General features: G+C 40.4%; 1 protein-coding gene across 8 annotated transcripts in view; it reads right to left on the bottom strand.

Moving 5' to 3' along the window:
- Nucleotides 1–928: 928 nt before the first annotated feature.
- Nucleotides 929–20,375, bottom strand: part of HELZ (helicase with zinc finger) — an 86,661-nt gene continuing 67,214 nt past the window's right edge. For 4 of the 8 annotated variants that reach the window (XM_086857505.1, XM_086857503.1, XM_086857506.1 and 1 more), the window contains 9 exons: nt 17,822–17,873; nt 16,811–17,004; nt 14,223–14,430; nt 13,677–13,753; nt 12,895–13,471; nt 12,278–12,518; nt 10,604–11,117; nt 7,592–7,841; nt 4,132–4,487 (listed from right to left, as the gene is read on the bottom strand). In XM_086857505.1, coding sequence (XP_086713631.1) covers nt 4,156–4,487; nt 7,592–7,841; nt 10,604–11,117; nt 12,278–12,518; nt 12,895–13,471; nt 13,677–13,753; nt 14,223–14,430; nt 16,811–17,004; nt 17,822–17,873 — 2,445 coding nt within the window. In that variant the 3' untranslated portion in view covers nt 4,132–4,155. Of the gene's footprint in view, nt 1,045–4,131; nt 4,488–7,591; nt 7,842–10,603; nt 11,118–12,277; nt 12,519–12,894; nt 13,472–13,676; nt 13,754–14,222; nt 14,431–16,810; nt 17,005–17,821; nt 17,874–20,375 lie in introns of those variants that run through there. The other 4 variants (XM_086857502.1, XM_086857501.1, XM_086857508.1 and 1 more) reach the window with 2 other exon arrangements.

The raw sequence follows: 20,375 nt of genomic DNA, 5'->3' as shown, positions 1-20,375 counted from the left end.
AAAAAGAAAATTTGGAGTGGTCAAACACTGCTCTTGGTGCTACTTATAGCACTGAGGTACTACATACATAGCAAAAGAACTGCTTATAGAGCACGTTCTCGGCAAAAAAAACAGCTGAACTTGACAAATCTGGGAACAAAACATTAATTAATCAAAGTAGGGAACGGCACTCACAGGGTTCGCAGTCAGTGGCAGGACTCACATCCTGCAAAGGGCCAGCAACACCACAGCCCATACAATTAAAAATCCAGGACAATCTGTATTAGATGACAACCTCCAGGAGAAAATATGGATGTTGGGGCCTTGGTTCTGACCCGCCAGCTTTATGCAAAACAGCAATTTCTGAGCTGTCTCGTGGAAATATTCAGAGCTGCCACATGAGCACAAAGGGGGATGGAGGGGAGTTGTCCCTACGACTCCCTCAGGGCTCTGAGGAGCCTGGCACACCTGAGACACACTGAAGCCATCCTGGGGACACCCCGTGCACTGCAGGGCGTTTCAGAGGACACCAGCACAGCGTGGAGGGTCCCCAGCAGCCAGAGCACTGCCAAGGACAGACAGGGACGTGCCACCAAACCTCTGCCCGAGCCTGCCAGGTCCTTCAGGCTGCAGGGCCAGGAGCAATCCAGGCTGGGGACAAGCATAGCCACGTGCCATGGCATAGCCCAGATGAGGCAGGACAGCAGGGGCAGCTCCTGCAGCCTCAGGAGGTGTGAATTTTACCTCGGAATCAGCTCCAGGTCAGGCTGAGCTCGCCGTGGAGTGGCAGCACCTCCGGCTGCTCCTGACCTCGGATGGCCAAGTGGAAAGCTCACGGTTTCATAAGAACTCAGTCCTCAACTACACCCAGAAAAACATGCCAGCTGCATTCACTAAGTGGCTTTTTAAAGGGTGAAGGCTGTAACTGAATTGCAAAAAAAAAAAATTATTTTTTCTTAGAATCCAAATAATTTATTTCTTTAAATCTTTCCCTTCATTCTTCATTAGTTCTTATCACCACCCTGACAACCTCCCATGAGGCATCCAGATTTTTCTCACCAAAAACTGGAATTAAAGAAGACAAAACCAGAAATTACTCTTGTTATCAAATACAAGCTTACTAAATTTAGATCTGTCATTCAAATTCTCCACAGAAAACAATGGGGAGTTTATTCCTGGACAAGGAGCATGGGATTTGGCACTAACTGAAGCATAAAAATGTCAAGGAACCACATATCTAGTTGGTGCATCTGCCCCAGCCTCCACTCATTTCCCCCAAATTGAGATAATTTACATAAACTCAATTTTGAATTTTCCCTGTAATTGCAACAGGTCCATATTTACAGTGCAGCCTGAGCAGTGCCCACTGGAGCCATCTGTAAGGCTTAATTTCATTTTAATAAGAGTTTGATTGAAGCCCTAGGAGAGTTAAAAATACAGTTTTGGGGTTTCTAAACATGGCTTCAATAAACAATGGATAATTTGCTCCAAAAACCAAAGATCTCACTCAGGGCTGTATATGTGACATACAATGGTCAGACAAAACATTTCAAAAAAATGTAATATTTTCAAAAAAAGAACTCTAGAAATCCAAATGATTCATATGAAAGCTGTTAAGTCAGATCATCTCTATCATCCTCAAATTCCTGGGTGAGAGCACTTATGAAAATTTAGCACCAAACCAGCTGGGGTTTTCATAAAATTAAAGAACTGAAATTCTAACTCAGAGAGAAAATGGGATTTTATCTGAAATATTTTCAGTGTAGATAAAATACCAGTGTAAAATAGAATAAAATGTGGTGAGATGCCACCATCTCCCCCCTTAACTGATCGACAGATAGCAGTAAATTAACAAGTGATGTTTATTAGTTTAATATTCAATATTAAATGGTGAACAGAATCAAAAGGCTGCTCCATAGAACTGAGTGACTTTGAAACCCCTGAAATTACAAAATGCTGACTTGGGGATGTGAAGTGCTTTGGATCCCCAGCTCTGCTCTGCCAGTCCTGCTCCTCCCTCCACTGGATGCCCACCTCAGCTCTGCCAGTGAATTTCCCAGGGACTGATTCCTGCAGCCAGCATCTTGGCAAAAACCCATTTAACAGCAGCTTTGCTTGATTCAAGGTTGCAGAATTTGGCCTCTCCTCGTTTTTGGGGTCGTCTGGGTTCCATGCCCTGTGCTGAAGTGCTGAGCAGAACTTGGCAGGGGCTGTCTCCTCCCCAGCATTGTTTGTTTGGTATAACATTAGGAAATAAATTAAGGAGTTACATGAGCTTTGCTTTACAGCAAAAAATAAGGAAAAAGTTTTTCAGATAAGTTTCTGACTCATAAACCAGCAAAGATTTATAATAAAAAATTCATATGCAAACCTCTGCAGTGTACTGAGTTTAAATCAACCCGATTACATAATGACCCTTGCCTTAATACATGAAGTCAAATGCAAAAAAAAAATGAACCTGATTGATTGTAAATAGAGCAAAAATCTGATTGAACAGAGCAGCAGCCACTGCTCCCCAGTAATGCGTCCCATGGACAGCTGTAAAAATCTGAGATTGCCCTCTCACAGCTCTATAATTTCAATTCTTGCAGGTAATAAGTGGAGGAATTCTGAACTACACCCAGCTCACCCCTGTAAACCAGTTCTCAGATTTAAAGTTTTTTCAAGTGTAAAAGGAGGATTAAGGAGAAATAAAGGAGAAACTCTACAACCTCCCTCTGGAGCTCCCCAGTCACAAAGCAGGGACAGTGTGCAAGACCAGAAATCTTTAGCCACAAAATTTTTATCCTTTGAATTTTCATTCACATTTGTTTCTTTAATTTTTTTTATTTTTTTTTTTTTAAATATCCCATAATTAATTTTTCGGACTGGATTCCTTAAGGGCCAGGTTCATGGAGATAAATAACCTGGTAACCACTCTGATCCCCAGAAGATTTAGATTAATTTGGATACAGCTTTGACAAACATTAAATCTCTTCTTTAATGATGTTCCTCAAACAAAACAGTTAGCAAAATATCTGAATTTCCTTGTATAATGTCACATTTTAATGTAAACATCAAATAATGTACCAAAAGTTTTACCGGAAAAAAAAAAAAAAAAAAAATTAAAGCGGCACAATTCTTTATACCACTGGAGAAGAGGGGAGGAAAAAGCCAGATTACAAACATTTACACATGCATAGTGGAAAAAAAAATTAAACAAACAAACAAAAAAGTATTTTACTAAATTCACGCATTTTTTTTAAAATAGTTATTAAATCTACTAAGCACCAACATACCTAAAAATTTATTTTCAGCTTCATGATTCATTTAAAAAACCTATCAAATTAACTTTTCAAACAAGCTTATATTATTAGCTTGTCCAAAAATAAAATGTAGAGTTTTTTTGGGTTTTTTTGTTAATTTTTTTCTACTTTTTTCGATTTTTTTTATTATTTTTTTAAAGTATACCAATACTTTTATCTGAATGTTTCCAAACAATGGCATAGGTGTCTGCAAAGAATGCCTTTACTTTACCCTACAGTGGATGGAAAATACAATACCACATCATACAGAATCTAAAACTATAAAAGTCTGAGAATGCAGCATCCCTTCACAAAAAAGCTGATAAAACTGAAATTATTTAGAAGATGCTGCACCTTTATTAAAAAAAAAAAAAAAATTAAATGAATTTAAGCAGAAATAACATACATTTTTACATTAACTGGCCATTTCTGGTACAGAAACCCAGCATAGTATGCTAATGTTATTGAATAAATGTAAATGCTACTTACAATCTTCTTAAATACAATTTAGACAAACTTTTTTTTTTCCTTTTTTTTCTTTTTCCTTTTTTTTTTTTCCTTTTTTTTTTCAAGTTGTACAGGTAATCTCTCAGCTGCTAGTTTAATGCAACATATCATTAACATTACACAAATTAAAAAATAACACGTGTGTGTCTTCCTACAGAAAAGCTTCCAAAAACCCGACCCACATCAAAAAATGCAAAATAATGGAATATAATTAAAGAAAAAAAAAAAAAAAAATTAGTTGCAAGTCTAGCAGCAAAGCAATTAAGTGAGGATATATTTACCAATATAAACAAAGGGAATATTTGCAACTACAGGTGAAGCCCCAACTATCTTAGATCTACCGACACAAATAAAAATTAAATTCTCTCTAAAAAAAATAATCTGATTATTTAAAATAGGAGTAAAAGCCATTGCTACCTGATGAACTACCTAGGCTAAGTTCCTGAAACAAGGACAGGGGGTCGCTGTTCTTTTTTGTCTGCTCAGGAGGAGGTTTGGGCTTGGGGGGAGCCCGCAGAGCGCTGGCGTAGGACATGACGGGTTTGGTGCCGCCCGCGGGCTGGGGGCTGCTGCTGTTGGACTCCACCAGCTGCTTGTTGGGCATCAGAGGGGGGAACTGGCCCAGATGCTGGAGCACGTTGTAGTTGAAGGAGTTGGAGAGCTGGATGTTCTCACCCTTCAGGTGTTCCTCCGGGGGCTTGGCAGCCTTCGGCGGAGCTGCGAAGGAGAAACCAGAGTTGGAGCAAACGAAGGGCTCTGACTCAGCCAATCCACCTGCAGCAAGCCCAAAGGCAGAGCTGCCACCACCCCTCTGGTAACCTCCTCCCACACCACCCATCTGCCGTGGTTAGTCACTCTGCAAACGAAGCTCATAGAATGACACAATCCCAGGATGGCTTGGGTTGGAAGGGATCTTAAAGCTCATCTCGCTCCATTCCCTGCCACAGGCAGAGAACCTTCCACTAGACCAACACGCTCCAAGCCCCGTCCAACCTGGCCTTGAAGTGATCCAACTTCATTCCCAACTCTTGGATCACTCAGCAGCAGCACAAGACTGATATTACTAAACAAATCCTCTGTGTGTTTGCACCCTAGAGCTGAAACCCCAAACTGGCAATTCCGCACAGCGGATTCTCCGGGTGCACCGAAGGGAGGCCGCTCCCAAATGGGATCTACTCTAATTTAAGCACTTTATCCACTGAGACAGCACAAAGAGTATTTCATTCTTCTTGCTTTACAGCTTAATAGGCTAAAATTAAAATTTACAGCACCATATATAATTCATTCTCCAACAGCAATTCAGAGTCCTGAATGCCAACCAACTAATTATTGGTATTTCAGGCTGAATGCATTCCTGCTAATTGATATGTTCTTGCTCCACATTTAACAACTCCTGTAACTATCAGAAAAAATGGTGCTTTAAACCATAGGTATAAAACTGCTTTCAAGTGAATTTCCTGAATCCTAATGAGGTCCCTTACTTTTGTCTGGAGAATTCTACTGTCTTGCACAGCTAGAGAGACACTACACTGAAACACAGCTCCATGTTCTATCTGAAATAGTCTAGGAACTGGGCAACAGATACATCCTGTAATTATTTCAGTCTTTAATCATATAATGTTTCTTTTAAAGTGCATGTACAAAAATGTACCACCAAATGACTGCAAAAGTAGAAAAACGAAGTTTCTCCCTGGAAGGGTCACACACAGGCTTCTGCTTTTTATAGAGCACTTAAAAAAAAAAAAAAACAAAAAAAACAAACCCAGAAGCAACCCATAGAAGAATGGGTCTGGAAAGAACACAAGTAAAGCAATTTTGCTAGGGTTGCTATGATTCAACAAAAAACAAGCAACCCAGAACACGAGCAAAAAAACCTCCCAAAATAACCACAGCACTCAAGAGAAGACAAGTAATGACAAGCAGGACCAGAGGTGAAAGCTGTGTGTGGTAGAGGTGTCTAACAGAAGGAAAAATATGAAATACACATCTTGAATAAGAACCTAAATCATTTTCTTTCCATCAACAGAAAAAGCAATGCATATCAAATTCCAATTTTAGGAAGTGCCTGCATTGAACAATCCTGAGCAATTGACAGCAGCTCTCCCTGTGCTCCATAAATCCCTCCTGATCCAACCCAACACTGGTGCCACAGGCACTCCTGATGTGCAGGAGAGCCCTTGAACAGTCTGGAGTCGGGGCCACTCCCTCCCAAGCAACAAAAACAGGCACAGGACTTTGCCAGCATCACATTCCCACGGGGTTTTATTTCACAGATAAAAACCAACAGTAACGAGAACACTGCAGTTACTGGTCATTAACCCTTAGCTCCATAAAACACATTTGGGCTGTAAATATGATCACAGGCAGCGAGCTGTAAATGTGGAAAGCCATAGCAGCCATAAAATGGAGATGTGTTTGCATGAACCATTAGATACAGAGCTCTGTTTCATATACATGTATTGACAAAACAGAAACCATGCTTAACTACAATAAAAAACATTTCATTGCAAATGCAGTTACCAGTGAGAACTTGATATTTTCACTCAGAATTTAGTATTTGACAGCAAATGTGTGTGTATATGGTACTTTTTACATGCACATCTGCCCTCGATGAGGACTTTACTCAAAAACAGGTTCTCAAGCTTTTCATTAAAGCAAAGAAATGTGGGACTGGCTGATCCCAACATAAACATGCCAGAGCTCCTGAGCTCCTCTCAGATAACCACAGAGTCTGCAGAGCAACTCTGTGTGAGCAATTCAGTGATGAATGTCACATAATACTGTGCATTCAGCTCCTTGATTTTCAGTAAAAATAGAAACAGATTGAAGGAGGTGCCCTGAGCTTGAAGTTTTGAACTTTGCATGAAAGATGCTGCCATAAATACGGGTTTCCAAAATAACATTTTCACATTTTGGAAATTAAAAGGCACATTAGGAATTTCATTCTTGAGTGCTGTCACTGATACAAAGAGATTTTCTCATTCATTCTACACTGCATGTTCCTACTTCAGAATTACTATGAAATTACAAGATGTTTCACGTTTATGAAGTTTGGTGAAAAGCAATTAAATCTTTTAAGGCCAATAAAACCAGCTGATAAATATTTTTCCACATTATTAAGTGGTTTTAATATCCACACTGGAATACTGTTTGCACTTTTATTAATTTTGTTTTTAAATTACCACTGCAAATTCTTAAAGCAAAATCACAGGGAGGAAACTGTACTATCCTGGTAATTTTGTTTTTCATAAACACAAGAAATACGGAGAACAGAAGAAGAGTAGTTGGACTGCTCCAGCTCTCTCCTTGCAGCTTTTTGTCATCTCTGAAAAGTTAATTTAGTTTCTGTCTGCTCAATCAATCAGCACTGCTGCTACCACCAGGGAAGCCACATTCCACTGAGATTCTTCCACGGTGAGAGAGAATTTAAACCCGTCACTCCTTTGATGAAGTACCAGAATTTACTAGAGAAACGCTGAGAGCACTAATTCAGTTTATGTGTTGCTCCCTCAGACTGTAATACCAACACAAAATATCACTGATTCTGGAAACAAATAATCTATCTTGCAAATAAATCCCACCAGTCATCTTAGCTCCCTCCAGCACAAATTCAGGTGCACTTGAAGCCACTGTAAGAGACTGGGCTTAGTGGAGCTTTTGGAGGAGACTAAGAAACAGCACTGTTTTTTTTAGCTGAAGAGCAGGATGTTAACAAGAAATGGGATTATTCCAAGCAAACCTATAACAAGTGAAGCAACAAATACTTCAAAAATCTTTGCTTAAACTGGTTTTGGGAAAGAAGCAGCTGCAGCTGTACCCACCTAGCAGCTCCCGGGGTGTAACGGCTCTGCTGGCTCCGTTGCATGGAATGTTTGGGTACGGGGCAGAGGAGGAGTTCACCCACAGCTCAGGGGAGGAATAGTTGAATGATGACTGGTTACTGTGGTCCTGAAGCTCTTTACACTGACCAAGACTGTCTTGAGGAGTGTTTAATTCTTCAGAACAAGCCTGGACTGAACTAGAGGAAATTCTTCTTTGGTACAACGGCCTGCCTGGTCCTCTTGGTTCATACTGTGAACAAAAAAAAACAAACTATAAAATAGCCTTTTGCTCTTTTGATTCAACTGTATGAATCCAATACTATTTTCCCATTCAATACTTTCCCTGAAATGTCCTACCAAAAAAAACCCTAGTTCTTCACATTTACAAAAAACCTAATACATTTCAAGTTATATGTTGTATACTGCAGTCACTGATAATGTATTTTCATCACGTAAAATAGAGAATTTCCAAGAAAGTGCAAAGAACATCACCTGAGATGTCTTAATTCTTATCAACCTTTACATCTCCCACTCCTACATGGGAGTTGGATCACACAGTGAGGAGGAAGGTACCCAGCATTTACACATGAAGCAAAGGAAGCACAGAAACACACAAAAGCAAGAAAAGAATGTTCTTACAACGCAGTCAGGAAAAAAATGGCTTTTCCTTTTCCAAAGGATGAGTTACTGACTTGTACACCAGGATCTGGGGAAGCAGGATACATTTGTATACTGGATTTTGTACATACAAAACAAATGCTCTGGAGAAGAGAGTGCCCTCAGGAGAAATAATGCAGAGAATTTTATCTGAAGCCACAGAAATTACTTGCTTCCATAAACCCTGTAGATCATGTAGATGAAAATGGCAGGAGCTCCATCAATTAACCTGTGGGCTTCAAGAGTTCAGATTTAAGGGCCCTCTAAGCTTTCTCAAGATTCAAAGCAAGTCTGTTTTATTGCAATTTATTTTTAACAATAAATACAGTATTTACTCCCATCTGCACTGACTAACAAGAGCACCAATAACAGAAAAGTCATACAGGTAAATCTAGACTTGGTAAACAGGAAAAAAAACATTCTAATGAAATGTCACAAGAAATTAGCTGAACAAACATCAAATAACTTGCTTGCAGAGTCCAACTATTGTTAATATATCATCTACAAAAAATAGGGGAAAAAAGTGATGAAAAGAAACTGTTGTATCTTATTTCAGTCACCACACTGAAGGGATCAACACTTCGATATCCTGACAATCCACTCCCCTGAGAAAATTCAACAACAACAAAAACAAACAAACAAAATTCATAAATTAATGACCAAATCAACCCAAAAAGTATACATTCACTGAGTTTAAAAGGGCTATTTTGGTAAGCAATCAGGAATTTATCAAAGTTCTGGACACTTGCAAGTAGAGAACCAGACAGAATAACTCCAGTATTCCCTTTGATGTGCAGTTCAGATCTGGTTTGACTAAACACATGCAAAAGCTTTCAAGTATCAAGTCAATTAACAGCTTTATAAATAGTGATTGAGGATTTAGTAAGGATACCAAAAGTCAAGAAATCTGCCCTGACAAGAGCCTTGTCTGAGGGACGTCTGTTAAAAATACACCTAAAACCCCCTTTTGATTTCTTTGTGCATTCAGTTCTACCTACCAGCTGCAGCAGCAGTTTTGGAAAGTTTATAAGCAAGTCTCTGTCTTGTAACACTTTTACTGCATTTGGCATTTCTGTCACATATTTTGAAAGGAAGAAGAAATAAGAACTAAACCGAATTTGCGCTAATTACATAAAGGCTCACTCTATTTGTCTTCAGATAGCAGGAGCTGTCACAAGCTCTATAGGAATATTTATTGGTTTATTACTGCTGAAAAGCCATTGTTCCCACGTCCTGCTGTACTGACAGTATTAACTGTTGTCACAAAGTATTAGATTTTATACAGGGTGGTATGACTTAATGGACTGAGACATCAAATTTCTAAATGTCTATAAACCCAAACCTTACTACAGCTCTGGCTGGACCTGAGGACTCCATTAACCTCTCTGGATCTGTGTAAGGCTGAAATTGGTAAAATGCACTAGAATTCAATTTTACTTATTTTTCTCAGACTCATATACTAAATATTTTCTGTTTTCAGAAGACAAATTAAATATGTATTGTGTGAGACAGCGATGAGCAAGGCTCCCTCCCCAGCTTCTGTAAAAACCTTAATAGAAATGCATCACAGAACAAGCCACTTATGTACAAATATTGGATTACATGCAGTCAGTGAGAATATTAATTCTCACGTTCCTGAAATGCAACCTGGCTTCAGAATACTCCGTGTTCACACATCATACACTCCTTAGCACCTCAGATTCCAGCAGGGATTAAAACCTCCTGTTCAAAACGTGACCTGTCCTGGCTGTATGTGCTGGCACAGTCTGCATCTCACAGCACACCCCCTGAGAGCCCAGCACAAGAGGGACAGAGCCAGCTCTGTGTGCTGGAGCCAGCCTCAGCTGGATGTCCCTGATTTCCAACACACAAAGCGATGGCTTTGTATCAAATTAATGCAGGCAGGGTGGGATTGTGAAATCAGGTTTTGGACCATGTTGGAACAACTGTACAGCTCTGGTCTCCAATGAGAAGTAACTCGAGCACATTCACAGCTCAACACTGAATCAATTGGCTGGGTCATCCCAGCTGATTGTCCAGAGCTTCCACCTGGGCTGGGGTTGATTTTCACTGCAGATGAATGACATGCAGACACAGAACAATGACTGCATGAAAACCCAGAGTAACATTCCAAAAGCCAAGGCTTCCCATTTAGCAGAGAAAATGTTACACCTGCGGCGACAAGAGCCACGCATCTGCTCAGGGTGAACAGCAGAGACGCAGAGAACAATTCCACCTCACAGAAATTCCCACTGTGAGCTTTTAACGCGTGAGGTGTTTTGCTTGCATGACCACTTCACAACATAATTTGATATTAAAATGACAGGACAAGTGCAGAGCAGACAGAACACCCACCTCTTCTAAGCTGTGGAGCGAAGAAGCAGAAACTGCTCGAGATGCGAGTGGATGAAATGGCTCCTGACCGACTGCGTGCTGATGATTCTGGATTTGTATAAAAGGGCTCTGCTGCGACCTGTGGGGCAGTGGAGGTATTCCATAGTGAAAGCCCTGCCCCAAGAGGTGATTCTGCTGTAGGTTGGTGTAAGTCCAGGAGCCATCAGGTTGCAGGTATTTCAAGGGAGATGGGGTTATGTGTTCGGATGGCATTGAGAAAGGGGGGTTGTACATTTGGGGTAAATGCTGCTGAAATGCTGGGTTAGTGGGCAGTTCAATGTCTCTGCTGTTCTCAGTGAAGTTGGGAAAGTGGGCGCTGTGGTTGGAGTTGCAGGAAGGAGAAGGGAGTGCTGGTGGGCTTCGGGGCTGGACTTGTCTGTATTGCAACAGTCTGGACTGGGGGGGTGGCATTTCGGCTACGTCCCGGCTCTCGCTTGGATCGCGGTGCGACAGCTCCCGGAGCAAGTCCTGGAATCTGCATCAACACAAGAAATGTAGCAAGGAAAGAGAAGGGGGGGAAAAAAAAATGGTTTTGCTGAAATTTCGCTCTTTTTGAGGTGCAGAAAACTCAGAACAGAACACTGAATTTAAATATTCTCATCTGCGCACTTACTGACCCTAACTTCAAAGGATGCGACTGAGCAATCAAAAATTAGGCACAAGAGGATTAATTGAATGAAATACCCACCTGAATCATCTCAAAGTTTTAATAACTCTTGAGATTTCCTTTCCAGTAAGAAGAATCAATTTTTTGTTATCTCTTAAGAGACAACTAAAGGTAAGGATTTCCTGCTTTACTACACAAAGTAAAAAGTTCACACAGTTAAAGAAAACTTTAACCCCTGTCAAGGCAAGAGCCAGAAAAATCAGGGACTCCCCTTTGCTTGCACAATGTACTTTAAACTTCTTCAAAAGGCCAATTCAATTCAGCACTTCAGAGTCAGCTAAGAGGGCGTTTAGATGCTTTACCATGTCTATAACAAACCAGATGGAAAAGAAAGCATAGTGGGAGATGACAGTAAACAGAGGCAATTTAAAAATCCAGCCTTTACAATATACATGATTAAAGTTGATGACCACTGGAACCATTTTTCTGTTGATGTTCAACAGCTTCCTTTCTTGCCCCCTAAAGCTCTGTCTTAAATACAGGCATTTTTTTAAAAAAATCTGCTTTTAAAAGCAAAGGTTTTTTGAAAAGGAAGACAAGTTTAGGTTTCACTGGGGAGCAGTGTTTAGGGAGGGGCTGCTTTGTTTCTTTTCAAGCACACCAATCTCAGACTGCTACTTCAAACTGAAGAATTTACAACTTAAATAGGCCTTAACTACACTCAGACACCTCTTTCATAAAAACACAAGGTTGTTACTCTCTATCCATTCCTTATTCCATAAATACAGCACTGAAAAGCTCCATAAAAATATTTTTCCACTACAGCTTTACTACCCAATATACTAACAGAATAAAGCATAACACATAATAAAAGCATAGTTGTAAGTCAGCCTGCCAACTATTTTAACCTTCATAATAACAGCAGCAAAAATCAATACCTTTAAGTGCCTTGCACTTGATCACAGTGTTACAGATAGGTGCCCACTGCTCAATTTTACACAAGCTCTGATGACTCAGTAAACAAATACCTTGAATATGTTGCCTCTGTTTCATCTTCTGTATTACTGGCAAGTTTCCAGTTTGCCCTAACTTGCTGCTGTTGATGTAATCCAATTGGTTGCTGAGGAAGATGTGGTAGATGAGGATGGTGATGGTGTTGATATGGAATAGTGCCTTGACTGAGATAGGCATTATGTTCATTCCATTGCTGTAACCTGGCTTGTTGTTGCTGCCTTATTGTTTCCAAAGCTACATTTCCATGCATACGATCTATAAAAATAGTTTTAAAAAAAAATTTTATCTAATGCCCCCTTTTAAAGATCTTTATGTCAGAAAAAAAAAAAATAAAATAATACTTTTTATACAGTTTATTCCAGGGTCTATTATACACTAACTGCATTGCAGTGCATAACCTGGTTATTTAAATCATATGGAAAATCATATAAACATGAATTTTCTAATAAAGTGCTGAATATTCAAACATGCCTCAAGCAGCAAATTATGCTCAATGACATTACTTATGGAAACTAACCCAACAATGACCCAATTCAGAGCAATATGCCTGAAAAAGGTAAATACCTCCTTCATTTTCACTTCAATGTAGTTATAATTGCACACTGAATTTAAATAAAGAAAAGTCACCTACCTAAAGTGTCCCCTAAGGGCATTCCTGACGGATTCTCTTCAATGAAGTTGTTCAAGTGGGTTGGCAGAACAGGGTTGTGCTGTGCAATAGGCCTCAAAGGATTATTGACTTCTTGTAACAGAGGTGGGGGGTGTTGTTCTGAAATCACAGCATCTACAGCAGGAGAATGTGGTCGGTGGGGAATGGGATTATTAAAAAAGGACTGGCTGGGGCCTGCCTGGAAAGCAGGGGAAAGCTGCGAAGGTGGTGGAGGCTGCTGATTCAAGTGATTATGCTGCTGAACTACCTGGCTCTGCTGGGGTGGCATTTGGTTGGGTTGTTCAGGCAAGTGATTTTGCTGTTGACTTAACAGGTTTTGCTGCTGCTGCTGCTGCTGCAGAGGGTACGGCTGCCTCGGGATCTGGGAGAGGTGCTGGAAGTGGCGGTTGGGAACTGCGAACTGGGAGTGGGGCGGGGTCAGGTGCAGGTTCAGCTGCCTGGGGTTGGGGTTGTCTTTGCGATGGAATTTGGCATTGGGGTAACCAACGCTGGAACGGGACTCTGGGCTTCTCTGCTGAGGGTTTGCTTCTAAATCGACCTACAAAAGGAGAGTAGAAAGTTGGGAGAATTCACATTTTAAAAGCTGAAATAAAAGCATTTCGGTTTGACTAAATGAATGAATGACTAAAAGTAGTGATCAAATTCATTAAGAGATAGTATGAAATAAAAAACAAACAAACAAAAATACCCAAATCCCCCAAAAATAAACAAACAAACAAGAAATGCAGACAAGAGGAACCCACCTGCTTGGATTCCAGAGGTTTCTTCTCAGGTGTTCGAATTTTACTGATTTCAGGTCCAGCAGTGTTTTCACTTTTACCTAAAAACATTTACAAAATTATTTAGCTTCAATTGAAAAATTATTATTTTGGGATATTTTTTCCCCAGGCACAGGAAAATTGACTTATTAGTATGGCATTTACAGCACCACAGACATTTAGTATCATCTACCTAAAAAAGACTTTCCCTTTAATCTCTACACTTTGTTCATTATCCACTAAGTACTCATTCCAACTTGCAAATAACATCACTGGTACTGCTGAAAGGAGATGGAACAATTACACCCCACTCCCCAACTCCCATTCCTTCTGAATCTCCCAGCATCCCAGTTATTCCATCTGTAATGGCAAATCCCAGGTTCTTTCCCCCATCTGTGGATCCCTCAAACAGGGAGGAAAGGGCGAAGGATAGAAAGGATGGAGGATGGAAAGTCCTTCCCACAGCCCCCTGTCTGAAGCACAAAGGCTCCCCAGAGCAGAGCAGTTTGCAGAGGCATCCCAAGCACTGACCATTGCGAGTTTGTTCGTGCTGCTCCTTGTCCTGGTGCGGGAGCTGCTGCTGTCCTAAGCTAACGGGGGAGTGGTGGCCCAGGCCATACGGGATCGGAGACCCTCGCCCATGTGCCTGTAACAGGTTCATGTTATATGCCATGGCTGCTTGGTGAGTAATGAGTCGAGGGTCGACTGCAAACCTACCCTGATACCCCGTCCATGGTACCTACGTGGTAAACAAAAGTAAAAGTAAAAATAAAAATTAAATAAAAGTTTAAAAAAATATAAAAATAAAAGAGAGAGATGTGATCCGTTAAGGTACATTAAATTAAAGGCAGTGAAAATGAGCATGCTGATATTAGGTCAGTGACAAGAGGTTTTCATGTACCAGATGACCTGACACACTTACACACACAACTACAGCTGGTTTTGGAAGGGGAGAGCTCTAAGGGCAGGCAAAACAAGATTTTCAAGGAGAACCCAGGGCAAAAATTCTTCTATCAAAACCCATTCTTGTTTCAGTGGTTTTGAAGTTCAGAGAGAAAAGACTGATAGACAAATTGCAGTTTAATAAACTTCAGATTAATCTCTTCTCTTATTAAATAGAAATGGGTGAAGTTCAAGCAAACACAACGCCCTTTCTCCTGGCAGCTACGAGTCATTGGGCTGTGGCTCAGGGGGGACAGAGAGAGAAGACTGAAAGGTGAGGACCAGATGTTGCAGCACCCTTGCTGGGATTCTGGGCCAGAGCAGGAGGGGCTGTGCCCACCTCTGCACCCACAGACACACAGTGAAGTTCCCAGGACTATTGGTGGAACCCAGAGAGTGCCCAGAGGTGAGCAGTGACAGGGAATGACACTCCAAAGTGTCTGTGCTACGTGACACGTGTATTGCAGAGTCAAAGCAAAATCCACCTCCTGAAAGCAGGTAAAAAGTCAGGATTTTTTACAATGGCTTCAATTTTATTCCTAAAAGGAATGCTAAGGAAATCAGCTCTGCATCAAATGAGTTCAAACTCGTCCTGTAGGGAATTTATTAAAAGAAGGGAAATATATGAAGAAGAGGAGAGTGCAGGGAAAGTCATCCCCACCACTCAGGCTGCCAAAGCATCTTTTAGTGATGGGAGCAGACAATCTCCTCCAGCTTTTACCTTGGCTATGGAAACTGCATTAAACAAAGACATCATTTTATCTTCCACCAACATAAACACATTTTACTTCAGTCCCTGCTTGTTTCAAGTGTAACAACTTTCATCCAATTCTTTTTTTAAATTACTATTTGCCCTTGAAATGTGCCCTTTGAACTTCAGCTTTAGGCTGCTATTGCATCTGTACAACCCCAAATCACCTCCAAGCTTCTTTTCAAAAGTAGCAGTCTCATTAGTACCTCAGTCTTCCCACTTAATTATTTAAAAATCCATCCTCAGGGAAGGTGAGTTCAAAATACTTGTTTTTAATACATATCTTTTGATTGGAAACACATAAAAAATACATTAACCTTGGAACAATAAGACAGAGCTTTTTAAATTACCTTGGTTTGATATTAATATAATGTGAGCAAGCATGACAAAGATACAGCTGCTGGCCTTCTCATTGCATTTAAATTTATCCATCAAATGCAGATTTCTAGTAAGCTTGGAAAATTCCTTGGCCTAGCAAAGAAAACCAATTTACAGCTGCCAGCTAATCTAAGACACAAAACTGAAACTACAGCAAGTCCCCTATTCAGCATCCATAACCCAAATTACAACAGAGGACTCATAATTATTGAAAAAAACCAAATTAGCTGTATTCCAACATTTAGCATTATGAATGGAATTAAACACATCTGCATGTGTGGGTTCCACATCCTTGCCACAATGTTCAGGAGTTGTGAACAACACAGACATGTTACTCCACAAGCTTCTGCAGCCTTTGTTCTTTCCTTGCATTTTCCTCCTGGAATATGTTGACTGAAGGGTAAAAATAAAGCAGAGACTGCTTCTTTAATGTGTGTAAATTTTGGTGGGACAGTTTTATTTGTAATCCAAAATTCCATGCATAAATGTAGCCTAGAAGACCTGATTAGAGATCTTCATTCTGCTCCCAAATGTCATTAAGGGAAGGGATTGGAGAGGAAACTGGTTCACTACGAGGTTCTGGAAGGGAAAAACATCCCATTATGCTTATTTTTCTTATCACTTCACTTCAGACACCTTGCACTGCAAACATCCAAAACTTGTAATTTAGGCTGTGTGACGCCAATAAACAGACTTGGTGTGAATCACTGAGGTCTCTCCAATGATTAAGAACTGAACCAGGCAAATAATTCAGAGGAAGGTGTCTCAAGTCAGATGAGACAGATTCCATTGGTGTGCCTAAAACACACCAAATTACACGAACATGAAATTGCTTTTAGCCTGCCTGGAGTTATTTGGGGGAGCAAAGCTTTCAGGTCTTTATTTTCTGGTGCTTCTCTGCACTGCCACTCCTAAAGCCAGCAAAACCCACAGATTTGGAGTGCTGAAAAAAACCTGCAAGAAATTCACTCTCTGATTTTTGCCATATATTTATGTGCATGCAATAACTGAGGTGGGGAGAGGGGAGAAACAGAAAATGAATTCTTACAGGCAAAGGCACAGACATGACCATATTTCCTCCATAGACAGCAGGTACATATAGAATACTTGTCCCAGTGTGTGGATCTATCCTTTGAACAGGACTTGGAGATTTCCCCAGATTGGGGTGAGGTCCCAGAGGAGGAGGGGGAGGAGTATATGCTCGGATAGGATTTCCAATCAGAACAGAAGGATTGGGCTGAACTGAAAATAAAGATAAAAATAAAAGATATATACATACAAAAAAAAAATATATATATATATATATACACAAAAAGAACATGAAGATGACTATTTCTTTGTTTGTTCATCCAAACAGCATCTATCTTTATAAAATATGTGTGCAATTCTCTAACAGCACAGGTCTGATACACCAAGAGAAAGCATTAATCAAATCCTGTATTCCATTTCAAAAATTTGAAGAGGCAGAAAATACAACCTGAGATACAGTAGCTGGTAAGTGCATTAATGAAAAAATGTCCCAAATCAATTAAATATGCTGACAGTCAGAGCAGCTGTTAAGCACTGCATCAAAAACTAAAATAACCCTCCTTTCTTTAGCATGGAAGACAAGCTCTAAACTAATGCTTTTCCAAATTAATAACACAATTATTCAGCTGTTGCATGCTACCTTGCAAAAGTATGATCAGTAATATCTGGATGTATGACAGCACAATTTAACTTCAAAGTACCTCAGAAAACAGTGCATGCAAAATAATGTCCAAACCTTTTAGTGCAAATACCCTGGTACTGTACATGATGAAATTTCAAACACAGCTATTTCTCAAAGGCCAACAACTGTGTTTGTGTTAAGGCTTCAAAATAAGTGCACACAACACCTATAAAGGGAGAGCCTTGGAAATATCAAATGTCCACTTAATAACCTAAGATCTGATTCCCACATGCAAACAACAAGTAAATGGCTTTCAAACAGAGAAGAGATCAGATATTCAATGTATGTCAAACTACTGTCAGCTTCACTGAGCTCAGGAATTCCCCCAGGAACTGCAGAGGCACTCACCAATTCCATCAGGTGGGAAATGGTCATTCTGGTTATGATGATGGACCTTGCCCTTTAAAGGAAAAAAAACCAATAATAGTAATCTTTGCATTCTTACACAAACCAGAGCTTTTTATTTCAAGTGAACATGATAATTAAACATAAAACAGAGTTTGAAAGGAGTCAGCCCAACAGTTTATTCTTACACATTCAACCATCCAGTTCCACCACCTATGAATTCACAAAGCTGGACATAAAACACCACTAATTCAATTAACCAGTGGGTCATTACAACTCCCTCTGCAAAAACTTTCTCCCAAGTTTTCTGACTGTTTTCAGATGCAAAGAGAGTTACAGCAGACATTTCAAGTTTCTTTTCTCACCATTTTATTTCCCACTGTCCCACATCTTTCAGGAGCAGCACCCAGGACCAATGGAACTCTCAGTACTCCTCTGCCATGGCAGCTTTAGAGGAAGTATGATCCATTTTCAGCTCCAGATTCCAGCTCAATGATGTTGGAGACAAAGGAGCTGCCCCCAGTTTTACTCAGCTGCCCACCCATCCCCATGAGATGTTGTCTCCCTGCCCCATCTCATTTGTCAGCTTCTGGGCTCTGCCTCCTCTGTGACTGCTCCCCAAAAGTGCAACAAAGGAGAGTAAAGAAGCCCAGTGCTTGGGGAAACTGTTCTTCCTTAGTGAACTGTACATTAGAAAAGGATTTTAACAGACCTGAGTTATCCCTTCTACTTTCTCATGAGTTTGCAGCATCAACTAATTAGTTAATATTCATAAACTGTGAGCACATATTCCATTGCCAGTATGCTCTCAAGTCCTTTGCAGCACAGAAATACTTTACTTAATCTGGACCTAAGTACATTCACAAATTTAAAATAAATCTAAAAACGCTTTGATGCTGCAAAACTTTTCTTGCCAGGAGATAAGTCTAGGCAGTTTTCCAGCACTCTGAGCAAATTAGTCAGGGTACAAAGACAGGTTGTTTGACAATGTTGACTCATGCATAAACCAGATTAAAGAACTGGTCTCCAAATTTTCCTCTCATTTGAAAAATGAATTATGGAAAAATAAAATAATAATTGCTTTTCATTGCAGCACTTAAACAAAGGAAGCCTGTTTATTCAACAGAGAAAGATTCAATCTAAAAACATGGAGGAGCTACAGCCTTAATCACTCATGGACAGCACACAGCATTTCTGTATCTGTTACAATGTCAGAGGCAAGCAGCGTGTGCAGAGGTCTGACAAACCTCTCCTCTAAACTATCAGACCTGTATTTTAGAGGTGCCATATTCTTCAAACTGAAATACCAAATAATTACATCAATTTGCAAGAAAATAATAATGTAAGTTTGTAAGAGGAGCTGTCCTGCTCACTGGGAGCTTCAGCATGTCCCTATATCAGACTGGTAAATAAAAGTCACCAGGGGTCACCAGGAAGTTGGGGAAGGGAGCTGCTGCCTTTCTTTTTTCTTTTTCTCTTCACAGTTTTGAAGGCTTTCTAAAAAGTTATGAAAGTCTGTTATGAATTCAATTGTTGCCATTTCTCAATGATTTTCACACCAAGGCTCATGTCCCCACCCATCTCCAAATACCTAAACCTACCCTAGAACTGACGGTGACTGACAACACTGGAGCACAAATACACTCAGTTTCCTCTAAAAACTCGCTCCACCTTTGGAATATAAAAATCCACATTACATAAAGGCTCTCAGAGGAAGCCCAGACCAAGATTTGGGTGACTGCAGGCAGTTAACAGCCTCGTCATTCCTCGGATCCCCCTTCAGTCAACAAACGCGAGTAGAGAGAGCTCTCCAGAGATTTATTCCGACCTGTGGTCCTCCCTGACTGCAGGAAATGGCTGGGATGATGATGCACCCTGATTTAAGTGCCTGAATCCAGACCAAAAGCTGGCAGGCAGCGAGTGGGAGGTAGGAAAGTTGTAAACTCAGAGCTTAATTTACTGTACGTGAACTACCCCGAGGGAAGCTCCGAGTTCTGGAATCTTTCCCTTTCCACATCATCACCTTCAATAAAGGCTGTCCCCATCCAGCTCCCACGCTCCTTCCCCACTCCCCTGCCTGGCCAAGCCACACGAACACGGCACAAGGCACTGCCCTCGCAGCTCCACGCTGCCTCTTGGCCTCTCACACACACAAAAAACATTTTTTCCTTCTTTAAAATCTAAACAGCAAAGAGGTTTTTAATGTCCCTACATAAATCCAGGAGCAATTCTGCTGAGTAAGAAGTGCTGTTTGTACAACACCACTTTTCAGCACGTGTGAAAGACAAGCCCTGCATTGCATAAAATCCATAAACTCACCACAAAACATGGATTGGAGACGGTTCTTTTTTTTTTGCTACAAAATACACCAGCTCTAGGTTTTAATCCTTCATTTTTAATGTTAAATACTGTGCTTAGGACTTCTAAAATAAGCAAAACCAACCATCTGCTTTTAAAACTTGAGCAAAGGGAAATGTATCCCTGATCCCAGCTGTGTTCTCCGAGTATTTGATTATTACCTGCTCACTGCTCTGCTGTTACTGCACAGACTCACTAC

The sequence above is a fragment of the Cyanistes caeruleus genome, chromosome 19 (genome assembly GCF_971803275.1).
Source record: "Cyanistes caeruleus chromosome 19, bCyaCae1.hap1.1, whole genome shotgun sequence".
Taxonomy (NCBI): Eukaryota; Metazoa; Chordata; class Aves; order Passeriformes; family Paridae; genus Cyanistes; species Cyanistes caeruleus.
The sequence above is the reverse complement of the archived record's forward strand: the minus strand, read 5'-3'. Positions and strand labels throughout refer to the sequence as shown.